The 27,665-nt window shown below is 40.5% G+C and overlaps 1 protein-coding gene across 1 annotated transcript in view; it reads left to right on the top strand.

Annotated features, from left to right (window-relative positions):
* Positions 1-27,665, top strand: part of CNTNAP2 (contactin associated protein 2) — a 1,109,924-nt gene that overhangs the window by 897,273 nt on the left and 184,986 nt on the right. The window contains exon 11 of the mRNA XM_060781556.2: positions 11,942-12,048. Within this exon, the coding sequence (XP_060637539.2) occupies positions 11,942-12,048 (107 nt within the window). The remainder of the gene's footprint in view (positions 1-11,941; positions 12,049-27,665) is intronic.

Genomic DNA, 27,665 nt, shown 5'->3' with positions numbered 1-27,665 from the left:
AGCAATGCCCAGCTGATTAAAAATAATTACGACAGCAAATGGAAATCCATAAAAGAAAAAATGAGATACTGGTCGAGACTGGACCTATCGCTCCTAGGCAGAATCGCGGTGGCAAAAATGAACATCTTAGCAGAAATGCTATATCTTTTTCGAATGATCCCAGTGATTAAATCGGTAAAAACAATAACAAACTGGCAGAAGGAATTGAACAGATTCATTTGGCAGAACAAGAAGGCCAGAATTAAATTTAGAAATCTAAGTGATGAACCCGAAAGGGGAGGCTTGGGATTACCCGATCTTCTGCTTTATTACGAAGCTGCGTCACTAGTATATATTCGGGAGTGGGCAACATTAAAAAACGACAGATTACTCGCATTGGAGGGGGAAGACTTAGCCAAAGGATGGCATGCCTACTTGTGGAAAGGGAAAACAACAAGAGAAAAGAACTTTAACACTCATCCGCTCAGGGCATCGCTGCTAAAAACATGGAAGAAGTACAAGGAGAGGCTTTACACGAAAACGCCAATGTGGATAGCTCCCAACGAGGCAGAACAGCGCAGAGAATCATCAAATGAAAAATGGCTGACCTATAGACAGTTACTAAAAATGGACCATCAAGAAATAAAGTTAAAATCACTTGAAGAAATAAGGCAATTAGACCCCAAATTCTCATGGCTACATTACTGGCAGGTCAACGAAAACTTTAAAGAAGATAAAAGAATAGGGTTCGAGAGAAAAGAGAAAATTTGGGATAAGATACTGAAATCGGAGAAAAAGACAATCAAAAAATTGTACCAGCAACTACTAGTATGGGCAACCGAAGAAGAACAGGTTAAAGAAACTATGATCAAATGGGCCAGGATAATTGGGCGAACAATCACTATGTCGGAGTGGGAGGAACTGTGGAAGAGAAAACTTAAATATGCATACGCCACCGAAATCAAAGAGAATTGGTATAAAATGTTTTACCTCTGGTACCTGACCCCCGAGAAAATAGCAAAATACAGCAAAGGAAAATCAGATAAGAACTGCTGGCGATGCAAGAGGAAAAAAGGTACATTCAAACACATGTGGTGGGAATGCAAGAAGATAAAGAAATTCTGGAAATTGGTATATCAAAAAATGAAGGACATACTAGGAATCGAAATAACATTCAGTCCAGAATTATTCTTACTAGGAATGAACAACCCAGTCACTAATAGGAACGATGAAAAAATTCTCTTTTACCTTACCACCGCGGCTAGGATTTGTATAGCTAGAACTTGGAAAAATAAGGAAACAGCAACATACAGCTCATGGATCATCAAGGCCACAGATATTATGAACATGGACTGCTTAACCCAACTGCTAAGAAAGAATGAAACAACAAATAGCAAAACAGATTGGAGTAAATTCTTGACCTTCCTAAAGAAAGAAAATATAAAGTACTAGTAGGCTTTCAAACAAATATAGCCACAGGGGCTATGGAAACTAAAACAGTATATGACCTCTATGAGTAGTAAGTCCTAGACAATAAGACTCAGGGAAAGGCAATTGGTTACGGTGTTCACGGTCAACCCTGGAAGTTGATTGAATGTATGATAATCGTGAGTACGTGAATATATATGTTGGTATGTATGGGTGAGGGGGGAGGGGGAAGGTAGTTTAGGGCAGGCAGCAAAATGTATATATAAGCAAGCAGCAAGTAATTATGTAAGAAACACAATAGGAAAAACTGCTTGCGAGTGATACTCGCTCCTTTTGTATGTTTGTATGTGTAGTTGTCCAATGTTTGTCTTTTTTTATACTGAAAATCAATAAAAATTTATATATAAAAAAAAAAAAGAAACTAGCCTTGGTATCATCCACTTCCAAACAACTCAAGAGACTCTACAAAGTTCAGCAGTACAATTACAATATATCATTCTTGCTGGCTGACTCAGTACCAAACCCAATTGTAGTACAAAATGGCTGAGCCAAATTCACCCATAGGTCCTTTTCCTTCCCCAGACAAAGGAGCCAAGATTCTCAATCTCTTTGGTTGACAATTTTATTCCTCAGCACCACTAGTGATGAAGGTTGTAAACTACCAAGGCTGCACAGAGCCACTATAGTCATCCTCCTTCCTCTTCTAAAACCCAGATATTGATTTGCATCCCTCAATCCCTCAGTCTCCACAATTCAGTCTCATTCCACTTGTACTGATGCCACCTCTCACACATGGCTGCATGATATAGCTACACCTGAAGTCTGCAGACCAGCTCTCTCCACATTCATACAATACTATGCAGACTGCGAGTGGATGCTGCTTTTGGTAGGCAGTGCTCTCATCCATCTTTAGCTAACCTGCCCCTCCTTCACAAATAAACTAGTTAATCATCAAGTTGTGTGAGGCACAGAGACCACATAGAAGAAGAATAGGTTACTTACCTGTAATTGTAGTTCTTCACGTGGTAATCTGTGGCCTCACACAACCTGCCCTTTCCCCCTTTTGTTTTGCAGGTCTGCCAATTTCTCTGACAGACATTGGAACTGGGGGGGTCCAGCTTTTTGAACTACATATATAATGCTGCCCAGGAGGGTGGGACTATCGCCAGAAAGCTACTCAGTTCTGGAACATTACATGACCAAATCTGTGCATGTGCAAGACTCAGTAGTGTGAGGGTACCAGACTACCACCCAAGGAACTACAATTACAGGTAAGTAACCTGTCCTTCAGATCCTACCAGGTGTTTCTTAATATTGACAAAATGAGTTTGTTGTCATAGTCCAAATAGTACGGTTGTATATTAAACATGTCACACAGCACTTTGCACTGGAACTATTATTCATTACTATTTTCCCCCAGATGTCTGGGGAAATTGACTGACTCTTCCCAACTTTCTCATCAGGTATATCATTTCTTTCTCATTAGGATAGTATGATAAGATACTAAAAATGATGTGGAATTTCCTAGCCAATACGCCGTTATTGAGTATGTTTAGCATATATGTCAGTTTTAATGAAAGTCTGACATTAGGTTTAAAGACTTGTGAAATAGCAGTGATGAAAAAATGAAACATCATGGAGCGATAATTTTTACTGCAGATATTTACCAGTAGTGTGTGTGGGTATTGTTTTCTCTTTCTCACCCAGAGATATTGGTTTGTCATGTAATTTCTTTATTTCTTTATTACTGGTTTCTCCTGTATTTTCCGTCCCCCACTGGGAATAGATTGCTTTCTTACAGGTACTGTGCACTGCAGTCTGTGCAGGAGTCTGGCATTTGATGTGACACAATTGCTAGAACTGCATTTCCAATGCTGCCTGATTACTAACCAGAAAAACAATTCAGGAAAATAAGTGAAATACATATCCCAAAGAGACTGAGCTGCTAAACCAGACATCCCTAATTCATATCCCATTTCAGCTATACTGTCACTTGAATTACATTAAAAAAATATTTTAGACACAGTTCCCCACCTCTAATATGGAAATTATCTAATAATACTGGAATTCTATGAAGAGTACTTGTACATTGAAGTTATGGTAACTATTGGAAAAACCAGGAATCTCCACCAGCTTTTGGAAGTATTACCCTTTTGGAAATTAACTGGCATTCACACTATTTGGAATAATCATAACCTTTGGAAAGACATGACCTTTTTAGAGATCGTAACCTTTTGTAAAGTATGATCTTCCTGAGAAGAGTTAAAAACTTGCTTGAGTCAACCTTCTCCTTAGTGGTAAATATCCACTAGTATTCATGCAAGGCAATTTAGGCTTCTCAGCTGCTAGACTGATATACTGTACCTGGTTATCTCTTTGAACTGTTAGGAACAAAGATATGCCAATACATAAAATATATAGCAGATCTTCAGAAGTGTTATTTCAGATGCCCAAAAATATATGCCCACTCGCCAATAAATGTATTGCTTTTAAATCATGCTCTCAAGAGACCAAAAAATGAGTAGTCTTTGTTAAAAGTTAACATAGTTGATTTACTTACAAACTTCATGTATTAGCATACATTGTTTATTTTTTCATGTTAACTAACTTATACTTAAAACTGTACTATACTGTACTATACATCTGCTGCAAACATATATATTAACTGAACATCATACTGCAGCATACTGACTATACTCCTTCTCTAACTAACATCAACAGACTTAACTGACTTCTAACTTCCAACTGATTCACACCTCAACTGACTTCTAACTGACTTAACTGACTCCAACTGACTTCTGATTCAAACTCATTCTAAAATGGAATCTCACTCAGAACATTCTTAGATCTGGGTCACATGGTCTGTAGTTCGTAAGTCCCCCACACCCTCTAACAAGATAGAGTTATGGGGAAAGCTACATACCAATATATACATAAAATATAGTAAGCAACCTCAGTTATATAGATAACAAACAACTAGTATAGGAAGCATTTGGAAGGTTGCTATTTCTAACAGTAATAAACACATATTGCTTTGAACATTGCAAAATGTTTTATAAAAGTTGTGCGCTGTGAAAATGTACACATTGCCTTGGAAAATATATGCTGCTGGAGATAATTTAGTCACTGGGGCTTATGGTGATGCACTGAATTGATAGATCAGTTCTGATTTGGCCAAACTGAAACAGAATGTTTCCTAAACATTCTGTGTCTGTAAATTGAAATAGAATATCTTTCATAATGAAGAGAACCAAACCTAAATGTCCCTGAAGCATTGTGAGCAATGAGAGACCAGGGCAAAAAAGACTGAAAAACACAGCAGACGACGAGACTTAAAAAGCCAAAAAAACCCCCAAAAAATACATTACAACACACATGCAAAACCACATATATATACACAAACACACATATATACACACATATATGCATACACACAAAAAATACATACATAGAAAGGAGGGAGGAGGGAGGGAGGGAGGGAGGGAGAGAAGGAAGGAAAGAAAGAAAGAAGGGTAGAGAAGGAAGGGAGGGAGGGAGGGAGGGAGGGAGGGAGGGAGGGTAGAGAAGGAAGGAGGGAGAGAAAGAGGGAAAGAAGAAGGGAAAGAAGGAGGGAAGGAGAGAAGAAACGAAAGAGAGAAAGAGGGAGGGAGGGAAGGAAGGAAGGAAAGAGACAAGGAAGGATGGAACCAAAGAGCAAAGAAAGCGAGAAAAGAAACAGATAGAGAAGGAAGAAAGAACAAGGGAAGGAAAAAGAGGGAAGGAAGTGCAGAGAGAAGGAAGGAAGGAGAGAAAGAAAGAAGGAGAGAAAGAGGGAGGGGAGGTTGGCCACAGCAATGTGTGGCGGGTACAGCTAGTCTATATAAATAAAAATTTAGTGTTTGTTTGTGAGATTAACATAACTCAAAAACCACTAGGAGAATTGACACCAAATTTGGACACAATACACCTATCAGGCCAACAAGTGAACATCACTCATAAAAACACTGAAAAACACAGTGGAAAAGACTTAAAAATCCAAAAAAATAAAAATATATTACAACACATGCACAAAACCACATATATATATGCAAATGCACATATATACACATATACACAAATATATGCACACACAAAGCACATATACACAGACTGGGCCATAGCAACACATGGCAGGAGATGGCTAGTTTATCTATAACAGTTATTTCGAGTAGTCATTGTCTCAAGTGCCTGTTCTCCCAGATCTTCATATGGTGTGTAAAGTAACAGTTATTAGAGGAATACAATCCGTTTATCTCCTATCCCACGTGTGTATATATGTGCATATACACGTGCATGCACAGAATGGACTGGGGAATTGTAGTTATAGGTCAAGTTATAGAAGGGAAGCCACTTTAAAACATTTCAGATAAAATGGCAAAGAAGATTAGAGTGCATGGACAAACATTTTAAAAGGTTATTTCCAAATGATTGGCAGCAAAGAAAATACCTGATTGGTGGTATTTCAAAGCCTTTATTTGATACACATTTGTCAGACTTTTTGGTGTGACATTCAATAAATGTGGAGGAAAGAAACATATTCATAAAAAGCAAAGACAGTTGAATCAAGGCTATGATATGGTTTTATTACAAAGCAAGCAAGCAAAGATCAAGTCCCTGAATTAACTTTCAAAGCTGAAACTTCCATAAAGGAATTGGGTGAATGGTATTTCATACAGATCATTAGACTTTGTGGCTTAAAAAGAGGGGGGAAATGGCATATAAACTACCAAGCCTATGTGTTCTCAGATAAAGAGATAAAGAAAACAGTCTCTTTGTTCCTTCTTTTGTTAACACAGCATTTCTCACCCCTGGGGGGGTCGTGAGGGGGTTTCAGAGGGGTTGCCAAAGGCAATCAGAAAACTTATATGGTCTGTAACCTGAGATATCCCTATTGGAATTCAGTCTGGTCCTAGTGATTTATTTCTCTCAAGTGTTCTGAGTGCGGCTTTCATTTATATGCATACAAGATCATACAACCTTAGAGTTGTAAGAGATCACAAGGACCATCTAGCCCAATCCCCTGCTATGCAGGAACACACAATCAAAACATTCTCGAGAGATGTGCTTTAAAACTACAGAGAATGAGACTCCACCACACTCCAAGAAACTGTAATTTTACCTATCAATTATTGGATTGTTGTAGGTTTTTTCGGGCTATATGGCCATGGTCTAGAGGTATTGTCTCCTGACGTTTCACCTGCATCTATGGCAAGCATCCTCAGAGGTAGTGAGGTCTGTTGGAACAACCAAGTCTTCTATAGCTTTGGGATGATGGATGGGATTACTGCCAAAACTTTTTTGCCTAGTGATTCTAGAAGGTTCCAAATAGTGTTCTGCACAGGTATTTCTTCAAGTGATCATTCTCTTTAACAAGCACCCTTCAAGTGTCTACATTTCAATTTTAAATGGCTGCGTTATGTATGATGGGAGATGCTATATTCCCAGATGTTCATAGAAACTCAAAGCACATCTAAAAAGTGGAACTAACGTGACACAAACAGAATCCTGAGAAAAATAAAATGCATAAAGATAAAATGTTTCCTTTCTTCTTACATTAAGAAAAAATAGTGTGATGAATTTAGGATTTAGCAAATGAAAATTTAACAGCCTCCCTTTCTCTTTAACGCATAGACCAGCATGGGAACTACTTATCTCTGATGCCACTGAAGACTCGTGTATAATATTTTAACCATGTTGAGAGAGGCCAGATGTATAGACATATTCAAAGTAGAATTTCAAACAGCACATACCTTTTCCTATTGTGAATCTACAATGGCAGTTAAGAGATTCTTGATGAGGGAGGCACTAAAAGATGGAAGATGATACTATTTTCTCTTACTTGAAATCTATATAAATAAAAATGTAATGTTCGTTTGTGCTATTCACAGAACTCAGAAACCATTGGGGCAATTGACACCAAATTTGGACACTATGTCCCTAACAACCCAATGTATGTTCTCTACTAAAAAAACCAAGAAAAACCAAAAGCAGAAAGGACTTCTAAACTGCAGGTCCACAAAGGAGAAACTGCATGTCTACAGAGACCCATGGCCACGCCCCCCCTTCCTCCAGCCGTTAAAGCCACGCGCACATGCATGGCCACACACACAAGCGAGTGGAGTGGAGGTGAAGGCTTGCCGCATGCAGCCCCTTCTCTTTCCCTCCTATGTCAGGAGGGCAGTCTCCTCCTCCTTTCCCTGTTGGAAGAGGAAAGGGCGGATGAGTGCCAGCAGCAGCAATGGAGCAAGGAAGAAGGGGAGGGGGAGGGGGAGGGGGAGGGGGAGGGGGAGGGGGAGGAGGAGGAGGCGAGGAAGGTCTACGGTGCTTGAATGAAGGACCTTCCTTCTCTCCCTCCCTTCCCTTCTTTCCTCCCTTTCCTTCCTTCCTTTCTTTCCTTTTCTTCTTTCCTTCTCCTTCCTATCCTTCTTTCCCTTCTTCCCTTCCTTCCTGTCCCTCCTTCCTTCTTCCTTTCCTTCTTTTCCTTCCTCCCTCCCTTTCCTTCTTCTTTCCCTTTCTTCATTTTCTTCCCCTTCATTTCCTTCCCTCCCTCCTTTCTTGATCCCCCTCCTTTCTTTCCCTCTTTCCTTCCTCCTTCCTTCCTTCTCCTCCCTCCCTGTCCCCCTTCTTTCTTTTCCTTCCTTCCCTTCTTTCCCTCCCTCCCTTCCTTTTTCCTTCCTTCATGTCCCTCTTTCCTTCTTTCTTCCTTCTTTCTATGTAAGATATAAATACAATATTAAATGGAAGGGACAGTCAAGAAATATCGAGAGAAGGAGGGAAAGAGGGAAGGAAGGAAGGAGAGAAGCAGAGAGGGAAAGAAGGAAAGAAAGAAAGATAGAGAAGCAAGGAAGGAGAGAAGGAAATTTAACAAGTGAAAGGAAAAAGAGAAGGAAGGAAGGAAGGAGAGAAGGAACAAAAGATAGGGAAGGAAGGAAGTATGTAACCAAAGAGCAAAGAAAGGGAGGAAAGAAACAGGTAGAGATGGAAGAAAGAAGAGAGACAGGGAAAGAAAAAAGAGGAAAGGATGAAAAAAAGGCAAGGAAGGAGAGAAACAGGGAGGGAAGGTTGGCCACAGCAACGCGTGGTGGGTACAGCTAGTGTTTAATAAGTTATTAAAGAAAAATCTTTTTGTGATGAGAAATATTATAAACAAGGTTAAACAGTTTTATCAATTTATTTTATATTATTTTTCTTTGTGAACCATTGGCACTGTTTACGTCCTTTGCTTCATCACTCATGTGTCTCAGTTATAACCAAAGGAAGGAAAACATTTTTGTTCATTGACTATTGTAAAAAGCCAAGGGGTGTGTTTGCTTGTTCCCATCCAACATTTTGAAGAAAATATACCCCGAGGCAAGAGCAAGGGCAGCCTTTGTGAAGGTCTCTGGTAAACTATTATTTATGACTATTGTGAGATTATTCCATATTTTAAAGGGCAGTATTTCCAGAATGAGAAACATACTTCAGGAGAATACATCAACCATTAACCTTATCTGCCTTTCCAACGAGAGAAAAGTAGGGAGGGAGGAATGACAGAATACAAAGGGCAGTGAAATGCAATTCCTGAACCTATCCTTTCCATCATTGCTATTGCCACTGCTTGAGTCACAGTGATTGCTATAAAAAAAGCCTCATAGTCTGAATCAGTGTTCTACTTCAGAAACCGTACCACATATACAACTTCAGCCTGCTCCAAAAGTGACATGAGTTAGTGGCAGAGAAGCCACCAAAAATCATTTCAATATGATACATGTCTAAGTTGCAAATGATACTATTTTACATTCACACCTTGAAAAGCACATTATATTCCAATGGGTAGTCATGAACCACATATTTCACTGTTTATAAATGCGATCATACAAGAAAATAGGTTCTTGTAGGTTTTTTTGGGCTATAGGGCCATGTTCTAGAGGCATTTCTAGAATGCCTCTAGAACATGGCCCTATAGCCCGAAAAAACCTACAAGAACCTAGTGATTCCAGCCATGAAAGCCTTCGACAATACAAGAAAATATTTCAGCAGTTGTTACATCTCTAACACTGTGATGAATGAAATTTCATACTGCAGTTAGGACCTAGTATAAAGTTCCGGTATGACCAAAATTGCTTTATTCCATGGGACAATACTGTTCTAGGTTGCAGCAATAGAAGAACAGTGTTGAGATTAAGGGAAGACTTAGTCGCACTTTATTCTGACTCCTTGGTATACTGTGTCCAGTTCTGGGCACCACATTTCAAGAAGAATATTGATGAGCTAGAACATGTCCAGAGGAGGATAACAAAATGATCCAAGGTTTGGAAACCAACCCCTATGAGAAACTATTTAGGGTGCTGGGTATTTAGACTGAAAAAAAGAAGGCTGAAAGGGGAAATGATGGTAAAATACTGGAAGGAATGTCATGTTGAGGAAGGGACATGCTTGTTTTCTGCTGCTTTGGAGACTAGGACGTGGTGCAGTGAGTTCAGATTAAGCTTGGTTGATCCAAAAAAAATGGTCCAAAACTCATTTCGGATGTAGGTGACACTGGTGGTTCTATTCTAAAGTCAGTTCCAATTTTCACAGAAAAAAATCTTCAAAACTTTTCGAAACTTCCAAGACTTCTGCATCCTTTCATTAATGGTTTGAAAGTGTAATTTCCTGTTTCATCAGGTGGTCTTTACTTTGAAAGTACTTGTTTTATCCAGAAACAGGGAAAAGCAAGCAGAGGAAATTCCTTCCTTCTCTGGTTTAAAAATGGCTTCTCTGGCTTCAAAACTGGCTTCTCTGGCTTAAGCCGAGGCAAGGAAATTTGTTCCTTTTCTGGTTTAAAACTGGCTTCTTTGGCTTGAGCCGAGGCCAGGGACCAGAAGCGGGGAAAAGCAAATGGAGGAAATTCCTTCCTTCTCTGGCTTTAAAATTGGCTTCTCTGGCTTGAGTCGAGGCCAGGAAATTCCTTCCTTCTCTGGTTTAAAACTGGCTTCTCTGGCTTAAGCCGAGGCCAGGAAATTTGTTCCTTTTCTGGTTTAAAACTGGCTTCTTTGGCTTGAGCCGAGGCCAGGGACCAGAAGTGGGGAAAAGCAAATGGAGGAAATTCCTTCCTTCTCTGGCTTTAAAATTGGCTTCTCTGGCTTGAGTCGAGGCCAGGAAATTCCTTCCTTCTCTGGTTTAAAACTGGCTTCTCTGGCTTAAGCTGAGGCCAGGAAATTTGTTCCTTTTCTGGTTTAAAACTGGCTTCTTTGGCTTGAGCCAAGGCCAGGGACCAGAAGCGGGGAAAAGCAAATGGAGGAAATTACTTCCTTCTCTGGCTTTAAAACTGGCTTCTCTGGCTTGAGCAAAGGCCAGGAAATTCCTTCCTTCTCTGATTTAAAATTGGTTTCTCTGGCATGAGCCGAGGCCAGGGACCAGAAGCGGGGAAAAGCTGGATCATTTCCGACTCACTTCATGAGTTGAAACAAAAATGGCAGAAAAAGCTTCGGAAGGGCTAAGGGATTTCCGGTTTTCTTAAAAACTTCAAAATCGATTCAAAAAAAATTCTGACTTTATTCCAAATTATGAAGATTCCGGTGGTGGCTAACCATGCCTAGTTCAGATTTCAAAAAAAAAGAAAACGATTCCACCTAAACATTAAGAAGAACTTCCTGATAGTAAAATCTGTTTGGCAGTGGAACCCACTACCTTGGAGTTTGGTTAAATCTCCTTCTCTGGAGGTTATTTTATTTTTTATTTTATTTTTGTCGTGTCAGGAGTCACTCCTGTTGTGAGAGAATTGGCCGTCTCCAAGGACTTGCCCAGGGGACGCCCGGATGATTTTTGATGTTTTATCATCCTTGTGGGAGGCTTCTCTCATGTCCTCGCATGAGGAGCTGGAGCTGATAGAGGGAGCTCATCCACCTCTCCCCAGCGTCTGGTGGGGGCGAGGGATAGGACCTTCTCGGTGGTGGCCCTGCGACTCTGAAACTCTCTCCCACCGGAGATCAGAACCGCCCCTTCTATCTTGACATTTAGGAAACAGGTGAAGACGTGGTTATGGAGACAGGCTTTTGATGAGTGAGACAACACCCTAAGATACGGATGGAAGATGATGTATAATTGATTTTAGTATGACGACTGACCACTGTAGTTTTGAATATATTTGTTGTTTTAATGTGTTATTGTAATATGAACTATGATGTTTTACCGATTGTATGTGTTTTTATGGTTGAAAACCGGTCTGAGTCCCTCAAAAGAGGTGAGAAGGTCGGTATATAAAACTTTGAAATAAATAAATAAATAAGTAATCTTACAGCCCGTTATCATTTCGCCTCTTTCTCACAACGCACTGCTGACTGCTAATGAATGGAACATTCATTGTGTGATCTATCATCTCCTTGTACACCTGCCATCTGTTCCATCATGAATTACATTAATCTGCCTAAAGCTAACAAAGATTAATTGTCATGGTTTGGTAAATTGGCACAGGCAGAACCTGCTGCTTGGGTAGTTCCAAAATGCAGTCAAATATTCATCCTTGTTCACTTGTCACTCTCTCTTGTTTCAACAGGTGTATTCCGAATCACTGTGAACATGGAGGAAAATGCACTCAAACATGGGATAACTTTAGTTGCACCTGTGATGGCACTGGATATACTGGAGCCACATGCCATAACTGTAAGTAGAGCCTGGAATAATAGTCCTCTTGAGTCCCCTCCAAGGTTGAGAAAGGTGGGATATAAATATGATAAATAAAAATAACAGCATGATTAAATAATGGACATGTTCTAGTCAACATTCTCAAAATTAAGAATCTGCCAATGTAACTTGGAACTTAAAATTGCTTATCCGAAGCGGGATCACATTGCATGTTATTGCACTGTTACCGTTTTTTAAATAGTTTTTACAAGATGTGTCCTTATTTTGTGGACCATGTAATTAAAATTTAGTCTTGTGAATTAATGTTTGTCCTCAGTGACTACCCCCCTTTCTCAATCTTTTAGCTTCAACTAAGGTCAAAATTAATTGATGTGGTGGGGTACAGAAGCTTGTTCCCTAACACTGAGGGAATTATCACACAAAGTTCTAAAGACTGACACAGCATTGCAAAATCATTTCAAATTTCAGCTCAAGCAACCCAGAATAGCTATTGTTCTTATTACACCAATCAGTTCCCCAAGCATTTGAAGAAACTAGTACCGTAATTGTGTTTAGCTTATCACAACTTCTGGAGCTCGTCTCCTCCAAATCCATGCATTGCCCATTTGCCCATGTGCACTCAGAGGTGGCCCTAGGTAATTTTCAATGGTAAGCAAACAGTATTTTGCCCCCCCCCCCCCCAACCAATCACTGATATATATTTTCTGTTCGTCATGGAAGTTCTGTGTGCCATATTTGGTTCAATTCCATCATTGGTGGAGTTCAGAATGCTCTTTGATTGTAGGTGAACTATACATCCCAGTAACTACAACTCGCATATGTCAAGGTCTATTTTCCCCCAAGAGCACCCCTGGGCAAAATCAACTATACTGCAGTTGCTTACTTTGCGTAATGGTTGAGCCGCCCCTGTGTACACTTTATTTCTGGTAGAATTCTACAATCTCATAAGTTCAAAATATCATGAGACTGAGGCTTTGCAATTAAATATTACTGCGTTTTCACAAACATTGCCCCTTCAAACAATTACATGTTTAAAAAAGGAAGGACACTTTCTAAATTTGCTATCTTTTTCGTGTTTTGTGTATTCTACTAGGAGAGAGCTACTTTTCATTGCATTAACCTGCACAATCTGCTGCTTTGCAGTACTTGCCTGTATTGCAAAACAGATGTTCACAAGCACTGTAGCTTTAAACACTTTAAATATTAATAAAAAAGAAAGATGCATTTTGCAAATAGAAGCCTTTCTCTGATTTGTGTATTTTGCAAGAGAGAGGGATATTTCTTTTTTTCAATAGTTTTTGTTACATTTCCATTCATTTTGTTACAACAAAAACATCTCTACAATTCATACAATTATTTCTTCTCCTTTCCCCCATTGTGCTACCCATTGTGCTCCCCATCTCCTTTTTTTCTTTACGGTCCCACCTCGTTTCTTCTGGTAGGGTTCGGTTCCCAGCTTCTTTCTTAAATGTTTCTTCAACATTTTTTTCCATATACTTTCAAAATCATAATTCTTTCTTAGGCCTTTTTAAACTTTTAGATTATATGTTAATTTATCATTTATTGCTAGTTTCCAAATTTCCTTATACCATTCTTCTATCTTAATTTCCACCTCTCCCTTCCAATTTTTTGCTATTAGTAGCCTAATAATAATAATCATCATCATCATCATCATCATCATCTTTATTTCTACCCTGCTACCATCTCCCCAATGGAGACTCGGTGTGGCTTACATGGGGCCAAGCCCGGACAACATAATACAGCAATTTTTTTTATCGTGTCAGTGCAACCAGTCAATTATATTACATTTCTAACAGAACAAAGCAAAAAAACCCCCAGAAAAATAAAAAAAATTGTGAGTTTGGTAGTTGATTAAATGTCCTTTGACCAGTATCTGGCCACTTGGAGTGCTTCTGGTGTTGCTGCAAGGAGGTCCTTCATTGTGCATGTGGCAGGGCTCAGGTTGCATTGCAGCAGGTGGTCAGTGGTTTGCTCCTCTCCACACTCGCATGTCGTGGATTCCACTTTGTAGCAATAAAATTAAAGCATATACATCAGACAACAACATTATCAAAATGACATTAAAATAATATATGATAATAAAATTAAAATAAAATAAAATACCAATAGACACAATCACAATAGAAATGATAACGGGCAAGCCACATATTCCGAATAAAAACAATTAACAGACTATGATGAGATAAAATAGGAGCAGGAAGTTTAAATGGAACTCATAAAACACACAGAGTTATGGGGCAGAACATCCTATTTGGAGGGCACGAACTCCATTAGCCAAAAATGTTGAAGGGGTATAAAAAATCATACTGAGCACCTACTCGCCAAAGGCGCAGCAGAAAAGCCAGGTTTTGAGGTTCTTTTTAAATGTTTCCAGTGAAGGGGCTTTCCTGATCTCCCCAAGTAAAGAGTTCCAAAGCCGTTGCAGCCATTAACAACATTGTTATTAAATTCTTTTCATTTTCATTCCATTAATCTGTATTATAAATAGATAAGAGTATAGTTGCTGGATTTATATTAATTTTTTTCTTCATAATACTTTCTATCTCTACTATAATCTTTCCCCAGAACCTCTGTACATATTTGCATTGCCACCACATGTGAATATATGTTCCCCTTTCTTGGCAATCCCTCCAACATTTTTCTGAAGAGCTCTTATCCATATGGTGTATCATTATCAGGGTCAGGTACCATTTCCATACAATCTTGTAGTAGTTTTCTTTTATTGTAATTGATAGAGTCTTGAAGTGTCTTGCTCTCCATAATTTTTTCCCAATTTCCTTCCCATATTTTTATTCCCAATTATTCCTCCATAGTTCCCTTGTTTGTATCCCCTTTCTCCCACCTTTAATCTCTATAAATATTTTGTATATCATACTTGTTATCTCTTTTTGAAGCTCATTTTCTTCTTTAGCCTGTTGTTTTAATATTATATTTTCAAATTTCGTTGGTTCCCCTAAGAGAGGGATATTTTTTATTGCCAAAACAGTTTAGGCTGTAGTTTGTAGCAGTCCAGCTCCAACGTTTACAAAAAAAATGGGAAGTTATCAAACAGTAAGGAAATGTCTAATCAAGAGGGGAAATTCCAATAAGTGTTAGAATGAGCTTTGAAACTGTGCAGTTTCGGAAAATTAAAAGAAAAGGAAACGGGGGAAAGAGGAAAGTTATGGCTTTGCAGCCAGAGCTCTTTTCAATTTGACTGCTGGAAGTAAAATGACTAGCATTATGGCCATGGAGAAATGAAGTACTTTATTTTTTTTCCTTTAAAAAAGAGGGGAGCAACTATTATGTGGGGAAATACAGGCACAGGTGAGCAAGTAAGGCCTAAAGGGTCTCTTTCGGGTACTAACAGCTGGCCCCCACTGGCGCACAGAGGTGACTAGCAAACTTATGGGGCTTTCTTTGGCTACCAGTAGAGAATGGAGGCCCCATAACTCGTGCCAACAGATGTGTGGATGTGTGGCGCCTCATGCATGCGTGTGCCTGCCATCCAGCACCACAATACCACTCTCAGCTGGTGGCAGTCAAGGGAAGCCTCCTAGCTCTCATATCTTCACCCACCTGAGCGCCTGACCCTTGGAGCTACAGAGGTTGCTCTAAGGGGGAGGCATGTGGGTGAGGGTGTGACTATTATGTGATGGATCGCAAAAATCCCAAATCTGGAACCTCAAAAAGGTGGGGTGTGACTATTATGCAATGGTGACTATTATGTAATGAAATACGGGTAGTTCACAACGGTAGCCCCAATCGGTAGCCATCTACAATGGCACCCACAGTTCTCAAACTCATTACTGAAGTGCTTTTGGATTTACCGCACAGCTCATCTGGTCACAGTTCAACCTGCAAAAGTAAAGGTTTAACTCTAATCCTTTGAAGGTTGTTTGGCTCCAGTGCGTTCCACCACTTCTGTGGCCTCACATGACTACATGCTGTTATCACAAAGTTGCACAGTAACTTTTAAGTAAGAAGTAAAAATGGCAAGGTACAGGGTTTTTGTTTTGTTTTTTATTGGTTTTTTTAAGAAAGAAAGAAAGAAAGAAAGAAAGAAAGAAAGAAAGAAAGAAAGAAAGGATTTAGTTTTCAAAAGATGGTTTTTCTGCTTCAGATTCTTTTAACTGATATCTAATTGTTGTTCTTTTTATTGTTTAGAACTGATTTTGTAAACTCTTACGAGTACTGTATAGGAAAATGAAGAATTTGAATATTTACCTTAAGTTGGCCAATAAATCAAGTCATTGTTAATGTATATTAGCAAGGTCATGAATTGTACAATGGGCTTTCTGTATCTGTGAGAAACTGGTTTCAAGATTCCTGTAGATACAAAACAACAACAACAACAACAACAACAATTTTTATTGATTAGCCAGTTGGCCATATCAAAAACAGACAGTGCAAACACAACATACAACATACGTCTGGTCCTATTCTATTAAAATAGAAAACAAATATACAGGAATTTATCAACTTAAAACCAATGTAGTTTAGGCATAGATATATTTATTTATTTATTTACAGCTTTTATATTTCACCCTTCTCACCCCGCAGGGGACTCAGGGCGGATTACAGTGTGCACATATATGGCAAACATTCAATGCCAATTTTTGACATACAAACATATACAGACATACTCAGAGGCTATTTAACTTTTTCTGGCCGCCAGGGGAGCTGTCGCTTTCATCATCCATCTGCGACGCTGATGAAGCACTTCCGCATTCCCCGCATGCTTCCCCGCTGGAATGCTTTGCTGGAGTCTTCTTTATGGCCTCATAAATCAGTTAATTTAGCCTCCCCACACCTTAAGGTGGTACTTAAGTTTCCTACTTGACAGATGCAACTGTCTTTTCGGGTTGCAAAGGTCGACAACAGGCTACACACAATTGGTTGCACTAGAGATACAAAAAAATGCAGGTGCTTAGGTCTTGTATATAAAAGGACAAGAAGGGAGCTTGAGTAGCACCCAGTCACTTTCACTACTACTCAAGCACAACTCTAAAACAACTACTATGTCATGTGCATGCAAGCCCCAGCCTCCCTAACAGCCTATTCCCACTCTTCCTCCCTTAATAATAATATGATATTATAATGATATATTTTATTACATGTAATATTACTAATAGTATTACAACATAATGATGTTTGGTACTACTGGATAGTCAAGACTCCTTTCCATCTTGGCAGCGGCCAGTGGGAAGACCATCAAAACCATTAATTGACCGATTCAAATGTCTACACTGCAGGTCAACCCCAGGATAAATGTGCTCTAGATCTTTCTTACAGTTCTACTTTTATATCCATTGATGTTTATAGGGGTATAGGGTGGTCACCTGTGTTGGATGGGGTTACACTCCCCCTAAAGCCACAGGTCCACAGTTTGGGTGTCCTCTTGGATTCTTCGCTTACACTTGAGGCTCAGGTGTCGGCGGTATCCGGGAGGGCCTTTGCGCAACTGAGGCTTGTGCGCCAACTGCGACCATACCTCGCGAAGGCTGATCTGGCCGGGGTGGTCCACGCCTTGGTCACCTCTAGAATGGACTACTGCAATGCACTCTACGTGGGGCTGCCCTTGAAGACGGCTCGGAAACTTCAATTGGTCCAGCGGGCAGCAGCCAGGATGCTAACCGGGGCTCATTATCAAGAGAGGTCTACCCCTCTGTTTAAGGAGCTCCACTGGCTGCCATTTATTTTCCGAGCCCAATTCAAGGTGCAGGTGCTCACCTAAACGGTTTGGGACCACCCTACCTGCGTGACCGCATCTCCATCTACGAACCCACACGCTCGCTCCGGTCATCTGGGGAGGCCCTGCTCGTGATCCCACCCACATCGCAAGCGCGCTTGGTGGGGACACGGGACAGGGCCTTCTCTGTGGCGGCCCCCCGACTTTGGAACGCCCTTCCAAAAGATCTCCGACAGGCCCCTTCTCTAGCTGTTTTCAGAAGGAATTTAAAAACTTGGCTGTTCCGTTGTGCCTTCTCAGACTAGGAATCCCCACCCCAAGTCCTAATAGCACCTTAGCATAACTAATTGTCGCTGCACACCTCACTTTTAATCCTACGTGCCTCCTGCCATTTCAGCACTTTTAACCCTTGTACCCCATTGCGCCGGCCGAACCAGTTTTAATAATGTCTTGATGTACTGCCATTGTCGTTATTTTGCTTATTGTTTTGATTTGCTTTGCTATTGTTGTGTTATGTTTTCTATTGTATTGTGTTTGAGGCTTCGGCCTGTGTAAGCCGCATCGAGTCTTTCGGGAGATGCTAGCGGGGTACAAATAAAGTTAATAATAATAATAATAATTTATAGCACTTATCTTTAACCAGAATACAAAATTTAAAAACAATCCCCATCCCCTCCTGAAAACCTGGCTCAAAATTAAGGCATGCTAGGGTTTTTTTTTAAAGATGCTTTATTTCCATATTCAAAATGAGCTGAGATGCCAGCTTGAAATAGTTTGTGGTAGCTCAATTATAATTTCACCTCCACACGTCAGTCATCCTTTTCACCATCTGCCATGTCAAAGACACACTCATCTTTGTCATTCTAATAACAACCTCCCCTTTTGTTGTCTTCATCACTACAATAGTAATGGTCTATTTTCCAAGCAACATGATTAAGTCCAAAGTCATTTCAATGGCAATTTGACACCTGTCCATCTGGGTTTTTTTAAAAAAAAAAATCTGTGCCTATTAATTTGCCATCTGTTTTCATAGGACATATTGATTATTGCACCAATAATGATAATATTTTATTAATTTGTAGTATACACTAAGAAGGAGAGAATAAAGGTGGGTGTTTTGATGAGTAAACAACAAAGCCTGCTTTAATTCAGCCTTAAATATGTTGGTAAGAGCAGTGCTCTGGGTTACTGGTTTCTATGCAAAACCATGATGCATTAATTTTGTCCAGACTAAATCTAATTGCAAATATTCTTCAAAAATATGTTTTGAAAAATTGTCTTGCAGTCAGAAAAAAATCCTGACATAATAATAATAATAATAATAATAATAATAATAATAATAATACTCCAGCATATGTGTCGTGAACCAGAAGCCTTAAAGGAGTCAAACACAAGTAAAAGGTCCAAACAAGGTTTATTAAAGTAACAAAAATAGCTTAGAAACACTTAACTTGGTGTATCTAGCAAGAAAACAAAGTCTGTAGCAAACTGCTATGCAAAAAATGCAACTTGGAGAATTATCCGAATTATGCTGGAGTATAATCCGGTTTAACAAAAAGATCAAGCAAACTGCTTCAAAATCACAGAGTTCACAAAACACAAGGTAGCAAGGTGGAAGCAAGCAAAAACGTAGTCAGGAAACAGTCCAAAGTCGAGGCACATCCAAAAGTAGAAGTTAAGTCCAAAATGTGATGTCATCGTCCAAACTACAATCCAAAGTCAGCAAGGAAGTAGAAGTCAGCACTTACAGGATTCCAGTCAGTAGAAGCACAGCGATCTGCAGTCTCAGGACACAAGGCGAAAGTAATGGCAGCAGCAAAGTCCCAAGCCCAAATACAACACTTTGCCTACTGCAAAGTCCCCAAAGTTTGATACCTTCTTTTATCCTATAACTCATTATCAGATGAAGAACTGGTTTCCACCCTGTCTTCATCACTCTCAGGTGCTTTAGCTTCCACAGCTGCTCGCCACCGCCTGTCCCTCCAACTTTTCCAGCGCCTATCAAGACTTAGATCACCCCATGTATTACCAGGTTGCCAGTCTCCCGAAAACCCCTCAAACTCATCACTTGATGTGGGTTGAGTACATATGTCCATGATTTCCTGCACACGGGTCCAGTCTAGCCCACCCTCCTCTCCATTATCACTCTCAGTCCCATCACTCCCTGTGATGGGACTGAGAGTTTTCCTCCTCAGTCTTCCTCCTTAGTTTTGGAGCATTGAGTATTTCACGGATCCGCTTCCTTTCCCGTTCTTCATCTGACTCTTGCTCCCGAATAACCTGTTTCAAACCTCTACTCCCATCTCCCTCCTCCTCCATCTCAGAGTCTGTGAAACCTTCGAACGACTCAGTATCTGTAGGTGTCATGAATATCTCCCTAATTCGCTTCCATTGCTGCTCTTGTTCTAACACCTGAGCAGCCCTCTTTCCCCTTCTACTACTAGTTGTAGCTTGATCAGCACACTGTACTAAAACAATATGAATCTGGTTTGTTGTGACATACTGTGCTTTTGTGTCAGTAAAATAATAAGAGAGACTCAATGCAGGAAACAATACTAAAAACAGTAGAATATACAATTTAAAGAGGAAATTATATGTTGTTGCCTTTGAGAAGAAACCTAAGCTGGATCTACAACGACTCTCTATGCCAGCATGTCATATACTTGATCACTCCCAGAGTGGGCCAGACAGACACTTCTCCAACTGTTGCAGGAGCAGAGAGGGAGCCCCAATTGCCTGATTAAGGAGACTATGAATGTGCAAAGACGGAGAGATTCAAATTGGGATATCAGCAAGAATATAACCCTTTTTTAGAACCATCATATTCTGGATAGAAATATTTTCCTGACTACTGAACAGAGAAAATATAGACATGCTATATAGTTCTCCAAATACTTGGTTTCATAAAGCAAATTATAGTTTATGAGAGGGACAGTTTTAATCAGATACGATTATCACAGTAACATTGATCCAAAATTGGGCTACTATTAATACTTTGCAAAGCTACAAAAGATCCCATATTTTCCAGTCTGGTAAGATTTCTAACATGGCTTTGTCTCATAAAGTGAAGGGGATAAAGTCACATTACTGTTGCAGGATTATGGAATCAAAGAGTTGAAAGACACCACAAGGACCATCCAGTCCAACCCCCTGCCCTGTAGTAAAATACAACCAAAGCACTCTTGACAGATGGCAAGGCCTGTAGCCGGAGGGGGGGGGGGGGAGTTAGGGGTTGAACCCCCCCCCCCTGAAATTTTTCAGAGTAAAAACAATTAAGAATTTTAACTTGTTAACCAAATCCCCATGCTAAGTCTATGAGATGCAAAAAATTAAGGGTCCCTCCAGAACTGCAAGCACTATCTCAAGCAAATATTGACAATTTATTCACAATGTCATTACTTGCAGCAATAGCCGATGTAGCAAAGCAACCAAGTTGAGGTGGGGGATGGTGTTGAATGCTCTCATTAAGGAGGCCAGACTTGGTGGAGGTGGTTGACAGGGGCGGAGCTGCAGGCTATTAAAGGCTGCTCTGCCCCCTGCTGTGCTCTTTGCTTCAGCGTGACCCTAACCCCCCCCCCCGAAATTTTCAACCCCCCCCAAAAAAATTTTCAACCTTCCCCAAAATTTTCAACCCTCCCTGAAATTTTCAACCCTCCCCCAAACATTTTTCTGGCTACAGCCCTGCAGGTGACCATCTAGGCTATTCTTAGAAACGTCAAGAGAAGGAGACTCCACCAAGCTCCAAGGCATTGCCAAACAGCCCTTATCATCGGGAAGCTCCTCCTAATGTTTAGGTGGAATCTCTTTTCCTGCTATTTGAATCAGTTGCTCCCTGTCCTAGTCTCTAGAGCAGCAGAAGACAAGCTTGCTCCTTCCTCAATGTGACACCTTTCAGATATTTAAGGATGGCTATCACAACACCTATCAGCCTTCTTCTCTCATAGCTGGCTATTAACTAAGACATTCCTCATAGGGTTTGACTTCCAAAACTTTGATAATTTTGGTCGCATTTTCTGGACACATTCTAGCTTGTTAATATCCTTCCTGAATTATGACATCTTATCTGCATGATTCATTGACATAACTCAGTCAGAGAAACTGGTTAATATCAGCAGAGTTTCATTATGTAATGACAATAAAACAGCAGGGGACACATGCAGGTGGATGAATAGAATAGATCACTGCTGTCATGATGTATTATTTTAGAAATGTCTGATCTGATGCTGTGTATCAATTAAAATGATACAGAGGACTTGCCGGTGTGCTTACAACTTTAATTAGCAGCCAAACACAAGACAAAAAGGCGATAGAAGGAAAACCGAAGGCAAAGCTAAACAACGGTGGAGAGCGAAAGAAGTCAGCAACATAGAATTAAGATCAAAGATGTCTTTGAATTTGATTTTAAAAGGATTGAAGGAAGGAATTCAGATGACTTCACAAGTAAATTACTGTAAGATGAATGGAGTGTTTGTAAAAGAGTTTAGCGAGAAGTAAAAAAATATACACTACATGAGGTACACTATATTATTTGTTGATATCCAAAAATATATTCTGGTTGGACATAATTAATTTTATCATGCAAATAGTGAGACAGAGTGACTTGAAAAGATATTGCCGTTTCCTATCTTTACACGTGATAATTAAAACTTTAATCATAAATATGCTGTCGAGACCAAATTTGGTGACATGAACAGCTGTGTTTTGTCTGAGCTCTACAGCTTACTTTAAGTTTTTCTCCCTTATTTGTTTTCAATTGCTCCAACCAGCTGCTCTTGGCTGAACTCTTGTAACTACTGACTTTGTTCAATAAGTTTTGTTATACTTTTTTTTCCTTCTCAGGCTATAATGAGACCATAAAGTTCTTATCCGTTTTAATTATAGTTACTGTGAGTCTGCACCTTCCTTGGGAGTCACCTTTAGCTTTTATGAACTGTGAATGGTTTCAATTGCAAGTATAAGTGCTTGTTTTATTTATAGGCTGTGGAACAAATGGAAATTGGAACTATCAACGCTGTTTATTTTACTTTATTTTGTTATAGTTTATAGCCTTTCCCAGCACTTATTCTTTATTTAAAGGATAAACTAACTTCAATAAAAGTTAAGGACATACTGGTTAAGAAATTAACAGACCAAGAGAAGAACTTTAGTTGTCTCTCAGCTTCTTTTGAGCTATACTGTGTAACTTCTTCCCATCTTTCGATTAGACCAGGGGTCCTCAAACTAAGGCCCGGGGGCCAGATGCGGCCCTCCAAGGTCATTTACCCAGTCCTCGCTCAGGATCAACCTAAGTATGAAATGACTTGAAAGCACACAACAACAACAACAACAAAAACAATCCTATCTCAAAAGAATGCCCACACTTCTCATTGAAATACTAATAAGTTTATATTTGTTAAAATTGTTCCTCATTTTAATTATTGTATCGTTTCGAAGTGTCTTTTGCACTACAAATAAGATATGTGCAGTGTGCATAGGAATTCATTCATGCTTTTTTTCAAATTATAATCTGGCCTTCCAACAGTTTGAGGGACTGTGACCTGGCCCTCTGTTTGAAAAGTTTGAGGACCCCTGGATTAGACTGTCACTAGTCTCTTTGTTTGGATTTAGAGAAGACAAACGAAAACTGGGGTCTGAAATTCCACATTAGCTTTTTCATTGGGAAATAAACAACCTTAAGATGAGACTATTCACTGACTTACTAGCTCCGAATCTCTTAAACAATTGTTGTCTTGAGATAGGAATTCATCTTCTAGAATTTGAGGGAGATAACTGTGAAAGTTTAGTAATTGTCTGGCACTATGTTCAGTAGGTAAAACCCAGGAAGAAATGAGATTTAGGACCTCATCAGACAGGGCTTACTTTGGCAGCATATGCCAGTTCAGCCCTAGCTGACCCATGGAGCCCACCGACTCCCATCTCACGACACAAAAGAACTTCCAGTGAGGCTCTGTGAGTCAACTAGTGTGGAAATAAACAACCTTAAGATGAAACTATTCACTGACTTACTAGCTCTGAATCACTTAAACCAGTGTTTCTCAACCTTCCTAATGCTGCGACCCCTTAATACAGTTCCTCATGTTGTGGTGACCCCCAACAATAAATTTTTTTGTTGCTACTTCACAACTGTGATTTTGTTACTGTTATGAATCATAATGTAAATATCTGATATACAGGATGTATTTTCATTCACTGGACCAAATTTGGCACAAATACCCAATACAACCAGATTTGAATACTGGGTGGGGTTCAGGCAAATTGATTTTGGGAGTTGTAGTTGCAGGGATTCATAGTCCACCTACAATCAAAGACCATTCTGAACTCTATCAATGATGAAATGGAACCAAACATGGCATACAAAACTCCCATGACCAATAGAAAATATTGGAAGGGTTTGGTGGGCATTGACCTTGAGTTTTGGAGTTGTAGTTCACCTACATTCAGAGAGCACTGTGGACTCAAACAATGATGGATCTGGACCAAACTTGGCACGAATACGCAACATGCTCAAGTGTGAACACTGGTGGAGTTTGGGGGAAAATAGACCTTGACATGTGGGAGTTGTAGTTGCTGGGATTTATAGTTCACCTACAATCAAAGAGCATTCTGAACCCCACCAATGAAAGAATTGGGCCAAACTTCCCACAAAGAACCCCCATGACCAACAGAAAATATTGTATTTTCTAATGGTCTTTGGTGACCCCTCTGATACACCCTCACGACCCCCACAGGGGTCCCGACCCCCAGGTTGAGAAGGTTTAGTAATTGTCTGGCACTATGTTCAACATTTTCGCTACCTTGGCAGCCACCTCTCCACCAAAGTCAACATCAACACCGAAATACAACACCGCCTGAGCTCTGTGAGCACAGCATTTTTCCGAATGAAGCAGAGAGTGTTTGAGGACTGGGACATCCGTAGGGATACCAAGGTGCTTGTTTGTAGAGCTATTGTCCTCCCAACCCTGCTATATGCCTTTGAGACGTGGACTGTCTACAGACGTCACATGCAACTCCTGGAACGATTCCATCAGTGCTGCCTCCGGAAAATCCTGCAAATCTCTTGGGAAGACAGGCGGACAAACGTCAGTGTGCTGGAAGAAGCAAACACCACCAGCATTGAAGCAATGGTCCTCCGCCATCAACTCCGCTGGACCGGCCATGTTGTCCGGATGCCCGACCACCATCTCCCAAAGCAGTTTCTCTACTCCGAACTCAAGAACAGAAAACGGAATGTTGGTGGACAGGAAAAGAGAGTTAAAGATGGGCTCAAAGCCAACCTTAAAAATTCCGGCATAGACACTGAGAACTGGGAAGCCCTGGCCATTGACCGCTCCAGCTGGAGGTCAGCTGTGACCAGCAGTGCTGCAGAATTTGAAGAGGCACAAATGGAAGGCGAAAGGGAGAAGCTTGCCAAGAGGAAGGCGCGTCAAGCCAACCCCGACCGAGACTGCTTTCCACCTGGAAACCAATGCTCTCACTGCAGAAGAAGATGCAGAGCAAGAATAGGGCTCCACAGCCACATACGGACCCACAAGAATACCAGAAGACAATCCTTCTCAGAAAACAAGGGATTGCCTAAGTAAAGTATGCCAGTTCAGCCCTAGTTGACCCATGGAGCCCGCCGACTCCCATCTCATGACACAAAAGAACTTCCAGTGAGGCTCTGTGAGTCAACTAGTGTGGAACTGTCATATGCCACCACAGTGACAACACTGGAGTCTTCCTGTGTTGCACCAGAAAGAATGGGGTTGCGCCAGAAAGAATGGGGGGAAGTCATGTGGTTGACGCTTTCCCCTGAGAGATTGGCTTAAAGGTAAGCAGGGTGATCCGGAACATGGGGCAACAGGTTTCCTATGCCTCCCCCCATACGGCGGTTGCCACATTTGCCACGATGTGTGGCAATTAGGTAGCCCATGTGAAGACATCACTGATAGATAAGTGTGATTTGCATCTTGGGAGTGAGAATTTCCCCCTGGCCATGGAAAGGAGAGGCTAGCTATTTTACTGCAGACTGAATAAGAATAAGATTATTTTAAACAAATTGTCTCACTGAATAGGATTGCATAATAAAACTTGAGAGCCTCAAGCAAGATGAGGATGCATAGGCAGATGCCTCGGTAAGAAGGGGAAGCCACCATTTGGTGTCGTCTGGTGCAGATGACACCAAATTGGGAGGGATAGCCAATACTCCAGAGGACAGGAGCAGGATTCAAAACGATCTTGACAGATTAGAGAGATGGGCCAAAACTAACAAAATGAAGTTCAACAGTGACAAATGCAAGATACTCCACTTTGGCAGGAAAAACAAAATGCAAAGATACAGAATGGGGGACAGTACGTGCAGTACGTGTGAAAAAGATCTTGGAGTCTTCATGGACAACAAGTTAAACATGAGCCAACAATGTGATGTGGCGGCAAAAAAAGCCAATGGGATTTTGGCCTGCATCAAAAGGAGCATAGTGTCTTGATCTAGGGAAGTCATGCTACCCTTCTATTCCGCTGTGGTTAGACCACACCTGGAATATTGTGTCCAATCTGGGCACCACAATTCAAGAGAGATATTGACAAGCTGGAATGTGTCCAGAGGAGGGCAACTAAAATGATCAAGGGTCTGGAGAGCAAGCCCTATGAGGAGCGGCTTATGGAGCTGGGCATGTTTAGCCTGAAGAAGAGAAGGCTGAGAGGAGATATGATAGCCATATATAAATATGTGAGAGGAAGCCACAGGGAGGAGGGAGCAAGTTTGTTATCTGCTTCCTTGGAGACTAGGACGCGGAACAATGGCTTCAAACTACAAGAGAGGAGATTCCACCTGAACACGAGGAAGAACTTCCTGACTGTGAGAGCCGTTCAGCAGTGGAACTCTCTGCCCCGGAGTGTGGTGGAGGCTCCTTCTTTGGAAGCTTTTAAACAGAGGCTGGATGGCCATCTGTCAGGGGTGATTTGAATGCAGTATTCCTACTTCTTGGCAGGGGGTTGGACTGGATGGCCCATGAGGTCTCTTCCAACTCTTTGATTCTATGATTCTATTATTCTATTATTCTACTTCCATAGCTCACCAGTCCTGAGATACTTGGACTGGTGGAAACACTCCCCCGAGGAATGGGGAGTGCAGAGGCTATTCACAAGGTGCAGATTCTCCCTCTTATGCTTTCCTAAGCCATTTGTTTCAGCACTTGCCTCAATGTTATGGGGATTAACTAGGAGTCAAAAAGAAGTCCTGCTGCAGCTGCGGTAGCTTTAAATTCACAGTCCAAGCAATAACTATTTGCCCATTTTAATGAAAAAATCAAATATTTACCTTGATGATATATACTTCTGACTGATTATTGAAACCTGCTAAATTTTGAGAGGCTGCATGACCGTTAGCAACAGCCTATGTAACTAAGAACGAGTTAAATTTCTGTTTGCATTAACTTGACAACCAAAGTTCCAATGAACAAGGCCTATAGGAAGTAAATATTAGATGCAGGCGAAACGTCAGGAGAGAATGCCTCTAGACCATGGCCATACCGCCCGAAAAAACCTACAACAACCCAGTGATTCCGGCCATGAAAGCCTTCGACAATGCATTAAATATTAGAACTTTTGGAAGCAGAATTCCCCACCACCTTGGCAACAGTAACTAAGAAACACTGAGAGAAAGAAAGTGTACAGCAGTGCCACCGTGTGTATAGGCACATCATTAAAAGAAAGTCCCAGTTATTTTAAATTAGCTGGAAATCATTTAAAATGTGTTAGTCTACTAATACTGCTGAGATATATTGAAAGTTTAAATGATTTGGAGGCAAATGGCTGCTAAAGGAGCTAAATGAATACCTTTGGACCAACCTAAACCAACTGAATTAGCTGAACTGAGGTTAATGAAAAATGATATCTTTGCTTATTATTATTATTATTATTATTATTATTATTATTATTCATCAATACATCACACAGTCCTAGA

The sequence above is a fragment of the Anolis sagrei genome, chromosome 6, assembly GCF_037176765.1.
Source record: "Anolis sagrei isolate rAnoSag1 chromosome 6, rAnoSag1.mat, whole genome shotgun sequence".
NCBI lineage: Eukaryota > Metazoa > Chordata > Lepidosauria > Squamata > Dactyloidae > Anolis > Anolis sagrei.
The sequence above is the reverse complement of the archived record's forward strand: the minus strand, read 5'-3'. Positions and strand labels throughout refer to the sequence as shown.